Source organism: Zosterops lateralis, assembly GCF_965231275.1.
Source record: "Zosterops lateralis genome assembly, chromosome: 3".
NCBI classification, from domain to species: domain Eukaryota; kingdom Metazoa; phylum Chordata; class Aves; order Passeriformes; family Zosteropidae; genus Zosterops; species Zosterops lateralis.
In genome coordinates, this window is record NC_139764.1 from 29,530,637 (window position 1) to 29,544,001 (window position 13,365).

Sequence of the window (13,365 nt, forward strand, 5' to 3'; positions counted from 1 at the left end):
CACTGCACTATCTAACAAATCCTTCTTTTGGAAACTTTTATTGCATCACAACTAGGATGGGGTTGTTTAATTTTGACAAAGTACTTTTCTTTTTTGAATACTAGCTAGTTTAGACACAAGTACTATGGACATGTGCCCTCTTAATACTCAGTTTTGCCAGACTACAGCACTTCATGCCTCTTTAATATCTAAAATGACTCAACCATACCAACCTAGAATTAAAATGCACCATCAGACAAGATATTTGCTTTCTGCAGTGATCTGTTAATATGCTAACTATGAACAGAATCTACTTGACTTGATCATGTAGCATCCTGTCAATGGGCCTCCTGGTCATATCACTTGAAAATATTCAGGTGACAATATTAACTAATGGCTCCATAAACAAACAATCTGGGATTTATTAGATGATATCAAGCATAAGAAGAAAATTACTTTTAACTTAAGCCTGAAGAAAGGCTGAAAAGTGCAAGTGAAGAAGCAATTCTCTGCTGCTTGGATTTCTTCCTCACTGGTGCAACTCCCTGAGGCCACAGAATTCAAACTAGATGTAGAACAATTTTTCCCCAATTTTTGAAACTTCAGATCAGTCAGTGCAATGATCAACATATACGTTATCATCAAGCCCTTTCCTGAAAGCACTATGAAAGCATTAGTTGCTCATTGTCCCATCAGCTGTGATTGTGGAGGCCACTAACTGACAAAGAATCCCTCCTGCAGAATACTTGGATTTGCCAACTAAACTGCAAGGCCTGTCTTTGAGGTATAATCCAAAGCCTACCAAAATCACTGGAAATAGCCCCCCACTTACTTCAGTAATGTTCAGGTCACACCCTTAAACTCTGACCACATCAGGAAGACTGATTTATTTCAGGAGATTTCTTAACCTGTGAGTAGCCCTACCAACTTCCCTGCCACATACTGAAATGTGTTCTGGACCAGAGCCTAGGACAATGGAAGAAGTGGCCCATGATTTGCTGCATAGAAAAGAAATCCCAAAAAACAAAACCCACAAATGAACAACAAAAAAAACTCCTATACAATTATAACTGAATTCTTCATCTCTCAGAAACTTTTATGTAAGACATGACATCTCTGGAGGCTGAAAATTCATTATGCACCTCTTTGCCACCATAAACAGCTGTATTCTCATTCTCTTTCTTCATTTTTTTTCTCCTGCACACACACACTTTCATCCAAGAAGTCTCTATTAGACAAAGAAAAAAGCTATACAAGGAATTTTAATGACTAGTGAACAAGAATAGGGGTGGGTAGAGTGTATGGAAAAAAAGATTAAAAGTTTGAAGCTGAAATGAAGACATGTAAAATTGGAAAGATTTTGCTTCATCGTTTCTCTGAATGGTCACCAGACAGTAATTCCAGCATCTGACTGGAAATACCTATACTGCATAAATCAGTAGTGCACCATGCAGCCTTCCTGCCTGCCAGTTACCCAGGGACACCTGTCAGTATCAGATTAATCTAATGAATCAATAGTTAAAACCATAACTTTTCAGAGTGGCTGAAACAGCACTTCTAGCACATTCTTGTAAACATTTATTCATACTAAACACTTATGGCACTTTGACCAGCCACAAAGATTCTTACGAATGCAAACTTGGGTCAGCTGAAGTCTGCTTTGAAAATAAGTGGCCTCACAAACTCCAACACAGCTGGTTCTGTTTATGCGAACATTTACTTTTCCTTCTTACAGCACTGAGACACTTCCCCTGCCAGCCCTGCTGTGGCAGCCATCTGCCCCCTCTTCTCCCTTTCTCCTATTCTTCAGCAATTCTGGGCAAGTGTGAAAAGCCAAACCTTTCACTCACATCACCCACTGTGAGGTTTCAATTCTCAAGTGCATCAGTCTCGCAGATGGCCTAGTCTGTGAATTTCTGTGAATCTGGAAAGTACTACCTGAAACAGGAATAACTCCCTTGGGACACAGTTGAGGTAACCGACTGAACTGAAGGACTACCAGATTGCAGTCTGGATAAAAAGCTCCCTCTCCATACACCCGAGTGAGGGAGCAGTGATGAGCCTGAGCTGCGATCTGCCAATAAAGCTGTGTCTGCGGGGGTCCTTAAGGATACAAGGTGTCTCCAGTCTGTATTGCAGAGATGAGAAAGGGAGGGGGGAAGACCTCCCGTGTTAATTTCTTAAAAGCAAGAAAAATCAAGTCTCAAAGCCATCCCTCCAATCTGGCCCTTACTATTCTAACATCTTTCTACATACTTTGCCCTGAAAGGCTGGTGGAGAGGAGGGCAGCATTCCAGGTTGCAGGGAGAAGTTCCCTGCCTCCAAGTTCCCTCGCATGGAAGAAAGCAAGCATGGGGGAAAAAAACCTAACAAAAACTTTCTGTATTTTGAACTCCAGCTCTATAAAGTGTCAGGATGCACCTGGAACCACTAGCTAAGCAACCCCTCTATCACACCAGAAAACAAACACCTGGCACCTGGAGAGAGACAGGCTGCCAAACTGTGAACTGACACCAATGAGATAGTAATACTCTGGAGCTGACTGGGGTTTTTTTCCCCGTTCACTTCCTCCTTCATATTTGATAGAAAAAGAACAGTTTCTAGCTGTGCTATCCTGAGGGATGTTTCCCCTGATACAGACAGTGGCTGTTCCAGCCACCACTGTTATTTGGCCACAGGTTTTGGTGTGTGCTGAAGCCAAGCCCAGAGGCATACTGACAAGGGAGTGGAGAACAGCAGGTGCTGTCCCCTGGCCTAATGCCACCCAGCTGGTGTCCAACTGCCACCCGGATTGTTTTTAGAAAAGCTCAAGCCCTACCCCACTGAATCAACAGCTTGTAGGACTAAGTAGGAATCGTACTTCTCACCAGCACACATTTAGAGTAACTAAGGACAAACAAATCAGTGATGTACAGCAGGGTGAAAACAGCACTTCATTGTGCCAAAAAAGAGGAGCACACCAAGGAAAAGACAAGAAATACATCAAATGATACTGGACTTAGGACAGCAGACAAGGTTAATGAAGCAGGTGAATTTGGACACCAGTGACATTGAACAACACCCAAGCACTTAAGAGATCAAAATCCTACAGAATGCGTATCTATACAAAATTACACATGATGTTAACTAGTTGAATTGACCTCTTCTTACCATTTTCATTACAGTGGATTGTAGCTGTAGAGACTAACTCAAAGAGAAGAACATAAACACTGTGAAAGCAGAATGATAAGAGGAAAAATGCATAGGAAGAAAGTGGTCTATAAGGCATAGGCTAATGAAAAGGTTTTGTCCCACAGCTGTTTACAGCACACAAAGCCAGTCATGTAATGAATGTCAGAAGAAACATCCTGTGCTTTCTATTGCTGGCCTAGTCAGCATTTGCTCTCATCCTTGTTAAGCCCACCAATTTAGTCTGTGTAAACTCAGCCCCCAGCATTTAGGAATACTCAGGACTTTCCTCCACTGTAGCTAGAGTGGTTTGTTCACAAAGGTGATATATATAAGACTAAATTCTTGGTCATTTTTAATGTCTAATACTCATGCAATTGCCCCAGAACAGCAGTGGTGGTGTAATCAAGAATGTCTTTTAAAAGATAGAAGAAATACCTAGTAGCTCCTTGCCCTTCCCTGCTTTCTCAGCAGCCTCTCACTCTGGTGATGCCAATCTTCTCAGATGTCCATCAGCAGGCAGAGTAACTCCAGTAATAGGACTAGAGTTCATCTTTTAATATTATTCATACTGCACTATGACCTAAGCATTTCCAGGCAACTACACGGCTCCTAAGTGACTGGGTACAAGCACATGCACAGCATTTATTATCTATAGTGGCAGGGTCAACAACAGATAGAAGGGGAGAGAAATATTCTCTGATTAAGTGGTCTGTGAAAGTAATGAATGGTAAGCTGTTACCTCAGAAGTATGCAGCTCTAAATCTACATCCGGCCAATCCCCAACATACACACACCGTGATGTCCTGACCTCACGATATGTCTTACCCAGTTTTTATGACTCGATGCACAGTCTGCCCTGCCTCAACACCATTCCTCTCCCTTTCCCTGACTGATGGCATGATCTCTGTCTTCTCAGCAAAGTGCTCCAGCAGAGCACTTTGCTGCGCATACTAGTTCAAAGAAATGAGGGAAATGTCTGAAGTACAGCACGATCCTGAGCTGCAGCTTTTGCCATGGGACAAAGTCCTTTGAAAAGCTCATATTAGATGATAATACTGGCATCATTTGATGCTACACAAGTTTAGCATACCACCACTATTGCTATTAGATGAACTAGGGAGCAAAGAAAATTATAAACATGCCTCATGTCTTCCTGCTTTTTGTCAGAGCAGAATTCTAGAAGATTCAAGTCTATTCTAGGACTACAGTCCATTTTGCTCTATATGTATTTACAGCATTTTCAGCATGCCTTCATTGAAATTAATGGAGTAAAAGGCAAAAAAAAAGCACCAGGGTAACCCTAAATGTCTCAAACAAGGCTGCTACAATGGAAAAATTCAGTAATTAATGCTTGCCTGTAGGAAGAAGTTTCATTTTTAGTATTTTCACAACACCTGCCATAACAGGATCCTGGAGAACCTAGATTAGTAGTGAAATTAACAGTACTGTACTATTAAAATATTAAAAACAACAACTCATATACTGCAATTCAAAGTCACTGCCAAAATAGGCAAGTGAGCATTCAGCTGAGACCATGCCAGGGAAGGCTGAGTGAAAGAGGAAATTGCAGCAAGCCTTTTAGTGAGCAGAACTCTGAATCTATAATGGAGCAAGGCAAAGCAACCCCAGCCAGTATGGACATATTCCAGTGCAAGCTACCTCGGCTCTTCTATGGAAATTTAAAACAGTGCTCTGACCTACAATAGTCAAAGACTTCACAGTGAATTCTGGAAAGCTAAAAGACAGTGGGCTAAACGTAAATGGGCTTTGTGTTCACTTGACAGAATCACCCACGTGCAAGTTCAGCAAACTGTTGTGCTGAAAACCCAGCAAGCTGGAAGGCTTAGTAGTAGGTTGCCTCAAAAGTAATTCTGAACTTAATACAAAAAACATTTAAAGCACCCATGTAATGGTTTAGATACAATATAAAAGTTCCAACTTTGCTGTACAGGTCTGACTGCATCCTGACCATACATATGTGGTTTACATATTGCATTAGTTTTGAAGATTTTCTGGTCCTCCAAGTTTACTGGCTTAAACTTTAAAATTAATAAAATATTGATTTATTGTTTACACTGGATTTTTTCTTGATTTTTGTTTTTGAAAACCTCTAACTCTGAAAAAGGTAGCCAAAACACTGCTCATACCACTCAGTTGTTTACTGCAGGCCCAATGGTTGATGGGGCAGATCATCTCCTGATGTAAGCCAGCATGGTAGCCCTAACATGCCAGTGGAGTACTGCCAACTTACATCAGTTAACGATCTGGTCATACTGCCACAACAGAAGCTGGGGGAGGCTCAGTTCTTTTCGGCATCAGGCTCTGTTATATATTGATTTGCACTGTATGAATGCATCTATGTTTTCACTTTGATTTGTTTTGCATTGAGAGATTATTTCATAGGCGTGATCGGAGCATCCTCAATGTTGTAAATCACTACAGGACATTTCAATTAATTTTCTGTTTTCCCAGCTCTTAAAGCGTGCTGAGACCATGTACAAAGCCAGCAAAATGAGTTAAGTGATCACTAGATTACTCATGAAAGAAACTGTTCTGTACTTCTCATGACATGCTGTAATTATCCATTTGCATAAATGTTGTGGTTTGGGGTTTTTTCTTATTGCTAGTAACTGAAAGAATAGTAAAGTACTGCTTGCCCATGGGCTATAAACAAACTGGCTACAATACTGCACCACACAGTAGACAGATGCAGGACATAAATTAGCTGTTTCATTTGGATAAATGGTGATCTGATTTCACCCTTTTCCTGCCTAGCCAGCAATCAAGCACATGGATATATTTCCTAATTGAAAAATTAATCTTATTTTATGTGTTCTTAAAAGGAAGATGTATTTGAATACTTGTAACTGCTAATATTTGTCCATTAGACTGTTCCTGTCCCATGTCTATCCTCCTTTCTATTTATACTGGCATTGATCAGCCTGTTCATTTCCAGTCTAAATTATTCAATTCTGATTTGATTGCCATGTAATTTAAATGCAAATAATTACTGTAAGGATGACATTTTGAAAAACAGCTCTGCTAAGCAGGAAGGTCTTTATTAGGCACAGGAGTCTGCCAGTAATATCAGAAGCACCCCTTTCACTAAGAGATGTGGGAACCTATCATTTCAGTTCTTTTAACAGATGATCTAATTTTCCTTGGACTCCCCTTAATTAAAACTCTTCTATACCATTATCAAGTTTGCTACGAGGGTAAAGCATAGGCCACTGATTGAAAGGAAGGGGAGAGAATATTTTTAATTTGATTTTAGTTCATAAGGCTGTGCTCTAGATAACTGCAGTAAAATTACCCTCTTGTGAAATCATGATTTTATTTCATAATACCCCCCCAGTTCTGAGTCAGTGTCTGATTGAATAACACTGAAAAGCATTTCACACAATAAAAAAGCAGTACATTGAAGAAAAAAAACTCATGTTTTGAAATAATCAAAACCAGCTCATTTTTCTCTTCCCTTGCCTTTCCTACTTTTTAGGGTTAGCCAGTTGTTTTATCAGCTCTATCTTGTATGAGAAGTCTGGACATACTGGATTGCCCAAGCTGGAATTGAATTACAGTCTCATTGTCTTTTCAAAGTAACAAGGTATTTTTATATGCTAGCTGTGCTTTGAAAACTTCATCAGACATACTAAGAAGAGTATTCAACACAACTGTAATGCTTCACTTTCACACTGTTTTAATATCTCTAAGTATCAAAAAAACCCCTTTTTTACTTTATTAAAAAAAAAATAGCATTCACTGTGAATCTTTTTTTATATCACTGAATGACTTTCAGCCTTCAAAATTTAGAGACTGAGCTGTGGGTTCAAGAGAGTTAAATTGCTCCAAATGTAGAACAGATGTAGGTTGGGCATTTCAGTAAGGATCCCCTGAAGGTACTCAGACTTGAAGATTTTTCCCAGAAACAGATGCAGGCCAGTTTTTTGCTGACTCATATATAAGCTTAACCATTGCAGTTTAAACAGTATAGTTAATTCAAAAACATACATAACCAGACATCCTCCCTGATGGTGATGTAAACTAATCCAACTCAAGTTTAGGTGCTGAACAGCAGCTTTCATCAGACAAGAATGTAGAAGGTGGGGAGGTGGGGTAAGGGAACAAAACAACAGCAAATTGGCTTCTACAATTTTTCACCAAGATCTGTGCAGATTCTTCTGGTATTTTCTTTCATGTTTTCTTGCACCTGTGTTTTACTTCTCTTTAGCCATTGTAATCCTTCACTGACTGCAGGGACACCTCGTGGTGAGGACAGGTGAGAACAGCAGGCTGCAGTTCAGTTAATTAAACCAAGTAGAGGAAGAGTGACAGATGTTTCTGCTCCTTTGGATTTCACAGGCACCAACTTCCACTCCCACTCTGCTTCTAGGGCGTACATTAACACATCCAGAACACAAAAAACTGACACAGCAACTTCAAGAACAAAGGACTGAGTTGTCCAGCAGACCTGAACTATTTAACAGTCCACTGATAACTATTAACTTGTGTCTTCCAGGGGCTACAAGAGTTGCTGATTCAACGTGACACTCAGTTGAAGCAGCAGTCCTCAGAACGGCTGTTACAGCTTTCCCCCCTCTCCTTTCTTCAGTGTGCCAGCAAAATACATTTTAATGACTCACTGCAAAATTTCTTGCAGGGATTTTCATTTTTTTATAAAAGGCACACGTGTGTATTTTTTTGCAGGGATTCCCTTTCTCCCCACTGCAATTGCACTGTGGCACTGTCACTGCAGCACCTAATCCATTACATAATAGGAATTGCATCAGCTTGCTTACCCAGTGCAGTGACCCAATGCAGACCTTGGCAGCCAGGAGAGGGACGGTGGGATCTGTAGGTCGTAGTTTAGCACACTCTTTGAGCACTGACACAGCATATGCTGACTGCAGGGAGGAGTGGGAGAGAGGGGGAGGAAATAAAAAAGGCTGATTAGACAATGCTGTTGAGAGTCCATGCAAAATATTGCAGTGACATGTACAAAGAAGTGCTATGGAGAAAAGAATCTCATGTCAGCAACAAGTCAGCAACTTTATTCCCACCTCCACATGCAGACACATGTGTACACACACGCACACAAGCACACTCTTCCCACGCTCAGAGGAAACATGCCAAGGAGAAGCCCTGGCTGTGCACTTCACAAGAAACAGTTTTCTTAGCTATCAATGCACTAGTTATTTTAACTCTGCCCTCCCAATACACAAGAATCCTGCTGTAGTTTCCCCTTGCATATAATCATCTTCCAGTAAGCCAGAAGAGATCATAAAGAGCTTATCCTCCAGTACATTCACATTTTAGGCCAACTTCACTCAGAGAGGTTTGTTCAGCTGAAGTAATCTGCTCAGTAGGTTGTTTTGTGTCTTCTCCAGTTCCAGAACATACACAAAAGCAACTGGGACCCCACCATACAAAGGGTGGAAGCAGATCAATACACTGTTCAGTGGGTGGTCCAAGCATGTGTTAGTAAGAAAAGCCCATAAAACTCTTGCTGTCTTTCTGGTGTTAGGTTACCATTAATGAGGATGTTTTTTAAGATTAGCACTTGCTAATAGCGCTTTTGATCCTGATGTGCTCTGCAAACATTGTGTTTTACAGCACACATTCATGGCTGCCACATTTCAGATGTTTTAAAGGGGAATGAAGAAAGCTCTGGTCTGAGGCAGTGATGAGAAAGGCCACATCAGACAGTAAGAAGGTGACAGGAGTTCCCCTACCAGAGTCTCCCAGCCCATTCCACCCGAACCACAGTTTGTCTTACGTTTATACCTTCCTCACTACTGACCCTGATCCACCCAAATTTTCTCATGCTTAAACTCAAGGGGAAGTTTTATTCTCTTGGATTTTCTCCTTGCATGCCTGTTTCCTCCAAAAGTCTTCCACACAGTCCCAAGACACAATGTTCCTGCTCAGAAGTATGTGAAATAGTCATGGCCTTTCTATATTACAGAAGAGCAGCAAAAGAAGCTTGCAAAGTCAAACTATCTGCTATTCCCATCAGGTCCTGGGCAGCTCCTCCTCACTTCCAGAGGCTCTCCCTACCAGAACTCTAACCCACACAGTGCAGATCCACACTGGGTCTGGTGACTGCTGCAATCCCCTGCAGCAACACCACAGCTTTGCATTCCCATTTGTCCATCAGCAGTTTCCCCCTCACACCACATCAAAGTGGACTGCACCAGCCAGCTCGTTCCTCCACAGAAATGAAGGTCCACTTCTTGCTACTGAATTCAAAAGCTTGATTAGGAATTGGCTTGGAAGGGAACCTGGAAAAATGGAAAACCAAATGCACACCAACCATGCCCACATTAAGGCAAAGAGGGGTTTAATAACCAATGCAGCAGGGAGCAAATCCTCCTGCTTGGAAAGCTTGGGTACCTGCCTTGTGGTCTGAACTAGAGCAGCAGCATGCCCTATATTCTTCAGGTTGCTCCCACTTATGTAGAGCATCAGGCATGAACAGTAAAAGTGAGAAACATTTGCTCATTTAAAATTCAAAATGCACAATTTTTCTAAAGCCAGAAGGAAGGCTCAGACCAAGGATGGAAATCAATAAACTTTGTCCCAGAGCTTGAACCATTACTTCATCCCTCTCAGAATAAAGATAAGTAATTCAATCCTGAGGTACAGGGAGAAACACACTGCTGTGCTCTATTGCCACGAGCTAACTAGCATCTCTCAGAATGAACCTCCCTGAAACCTAGTTGTTCAGAACAAGTATTGTCTCAGGTTTTAGTGGCATCTTACTGCAAAAAGCACTGAAAGCAGCTGGTGTTCCCAGAAGCATGATGGATGTGTTGGAAACATAAGCATAACCCCATAAGAGACCTAGGCTGGATATCATCTTCTTGCCCTCCTACCAATATTCCAGCCCCACAGGTGTTTCCAGAAAATAAATAAATGTGGCAGCAGGACAATATGCACCATGACAGCCAGTATATATCTGCAGCTGAACCCCACCAACCCTTGTCACCTCACCATGCAAAAGTGAACTACAAAAGCCAGCTATGTAAAAAGCCATACACTCTCCAGAGCCATCACTTGCAAAAACAGACGCAAGCTCAACTCAGTGGTCATTTCTCAGCTCCCCACCAGCACTGCAACTGCAGGGAAAGCAGGAGGCACTTGGGAGCTGATGGCAGCTCTCCTGAGGGTCAGCACAACCAGCACTAGCACAAACCAAAGCAGTGACAGGCCTGTCCTAATTTGAGCCACCGCTGTAGGACCTACACCAGAAGAGAAATGACACAAGCCATTCCTTGCCAGTTCCTCTTGCATTCTGCTCCCTCCCTGTCTGCAGAACAAGCCAATGCCACAGCCTCCAGTACCCTCAAAGCACAGAGCCCTTCCCATGTCTGTCCTATCCCAAGCCTGTTCAGAAGGCCACTGCAAAGCAGTGATTACTGAATGCTGCACAGAAGGTCCCACCTTGTGCCTACACCCAAACACCTCAGGTGTCAAATCACTTTATTACATATGCACTTGAGAGCTTCTGAACACGGATTTACAGAGCGAGAGCAGTTTCCACACTGCTCCTAAAACATTTACAAAGTTATGTCATTTTAAAGAAGTTTATAAAATTTGCAACTAAACATATGGAGCAGAAGTGGTTTTAGAAACAGGGTGACATGAAGCCTTTCTCCCCAGCTGCATTTTAAAAATTCAAGAGATATTATATAATTTCACCTTGAAAAATTCACTCAGCAGATATTTTATATGGATGATGAAAACATTAGTGAAGGAATGTCAGAAGAAATAATATCCCACTCCCACAGTGACCTTACTTAGGGGAGACTGGCATGACATGTAATATCAAGGTTGCTTAAAGATACTAATTACAGACATTAATAGCCAGGGAAAAAATATGAAGCATTAATTATTGAATACAGATATCATGGTTTGTAAAAATATTTAATATGAAACAGTATTTATGCAACATTGAAATAATCTAGTAATTAAAATGTACATATTCTTTCACTTAGTGTGGGTGGACCAGGCAGCCAAGTGCATTGTTTGTGAGATTCACTGCAAGGCAATAATAATTTGATTTATTGGTGAGGCATGTTTTGAGAAGAGCAGAAATTGAATTCCGAGTGAGTACATGATTCTGAGCTTCAGAGGGACTCACATCATAATTCAAGCCAGGATTAATGCTGTTTCTATTTAACTTGCTAATTGCTGGATTATAATGGCTGCACTAGAATCAGTTCCCAAGGACTTCAGAAAACTAGGTCTCATTTGGCCTCTCATCTACAACAAGGAATCATAAGGAAGCTATTGGGGAAAGGGAAGGATAGAGAGGATACCTTCCCCTATGTAATTATGGCAGCCATGGTTTTGAATCCTATAAAGGAGTTAAAAGTAGAGAAAAACAACTATCCAAACACTGAACACAACTCCCACTTCCCATTTGCTGATTCAATAATGAAGCATGGAAGCATACTCCTCAAAGATGCTTACACATGAGCAGAAGAGAACTAAAAACATCCTAGAGTTAATTTTCTTCCTTTCTTTTCCAAATGGCTCAAGAGAATTTGCCATTGGTTATGGTAAACCCATAGATGATGCCCAAATGCTGGTTTTCCTAGCTTACTCTAACACAATTTCTATTCTTTCTCCTCCTTTGCACTCTCACTATACCAAAGCAACCAAAGAAGGAAGTTACAGAGCCATTTTATATTTAGAAGATAAAGAAAACACAGATGTAAGTAAAAGAAAGAATAATTTCCAGACATTAAATCGTGCCTGATAGACTTTGACGTGCCATGAACAGTTGCTCTTCTCTTGCATAGGTTCCAAAAGCCTCCCTGGATTTTTGCTTCTTTGCTACTTTTCAGTCAGAAGGAAAAATACTCCTCAAGATGGTGGGTTGCCGGACAGCCTAATTCCCAATTTACCCGGCAGTTTAGTACACACATGAATTTCCACAACTAGTGCTGCTATATTTCTTGCATCATCCTGTCTAAAAACTGTACTGTTTCAAAGGGATTGTGGAGAAGTGGAAATCTTTCATCTCAATGCAAGAACTGTTATTCACTGTGTCTTGGGATTCACAGGCATTTAGATACAAATGACCTTGAACTGACGTAGAAAGATGACAGAATGAGCAAGCAATTGAGAACTCTGGAATCAGTAGTTTTGCTGTTAGCTTTCCAATGAATTTAGAGATTTCTGTGAATCTCAGCATGAACATTATTCCCCTAAGACATTTACTTCTCAACACAGGAACTGATTCTCTCAGTTTTCTTTTACCTTGTGTTTATCAAATTAGAGCACTGGAGTTAAGCAGCTTCAAATACTCCCTCTTAAAAGCACCTCTTACATTCTAAGATGAATAAGCACACATTTGTACTTGCTAATGTGACAAACACTTCACTTCACACTTTCTGTCAAGAAAAGAGAGTTAAGCCTGAAGGCAATTATATAGCCCACCTAGGTATTCTGCTCAACAGTCAGGCATCTTAGGAAATTTCCATTTTTTGTACTATCTACAGCACACAGGCAAACTCCCTTCTAATCTTTCCTTTGCACCAAAGGAAACCAAACTATTGAATATCCCCAAGATAGCTGACCTTTGTAACAAGATCTTTAACCAATGAATGTTCAATATTTTAACTTTCATTCCCCAGCAATGCTATTTAAGGAGCCATCCGAGGCCTCTGCTGCTCCCAAGGTTCCTGCCTGCAATACAAAGAGAAATGTACCTTTTTTTTTTTTTAATGCCAGTTGCCTAGCAACCAGCCTAAGCTTTTGCAAGGATACCAACAGAAGGAACAGCCTAAATCATAAAATTTGTCTGCTGTTGCTGCAGAATTATGTATTAAATATATTTTTAACTTTCCTTCTAACCTTCTGGAAAGCTGTATGTTGGCAATACAGGCATGGCTGAGTCAAACTTGAAGCTCCTTGAAGCACTTTAGACATCTGCTTTTGCTGCACTGTTTAAATAAGGGGAAGGATTCCTTTTTTTTGGGTGCAGCACAGATAGGAGCAGCTCAGACATCAGCTTGTCATTATTTAGCTATGACCAGTGTGTATCAGCAACTTGCTAAGGGTTCCAAAATCAGAGTTCATGTCTGTGTAAGACTGGTTTCAAAACCTTAAAAATGCTTCCTGCACAAGCTTTGGGCAAGACTGCAGTATGTCCAACTGCTGAGCAGCCAAAGGGAGCACAGTGACACTGCAAGACTAGCTCTGGGAAGA

At 41.0% G+C, this 13,365-nt stretch overlaps 1 protein-coding gene across 2 annotated transcripts in view; it reads right to left on the bottom strand.

The window, feature by feature from the left end:
- TTC7A (tetratricopeptide repeat domain 7A) overlaps positions 1-13,365 on the bottom strand; it is a gene marked incomplete at its 5' end in the record, with an annotated part of 177,059 nt that overhangs the window by 115,546 nt on the left and 48,148 nt on the right. For both annotated transcript variants that reach the window (XM_083858288.1, XM_083858287.1), the window contains one exon: positions 7,947-8,051. In XM_083858288.1, the coding sequence (XP_083714414.1) occupies positions 7,947-8,051 (105 nt within the window). The remainder of the gene's footprint in view (positions 1-7,946; positions 8,052-13,365) is intronic.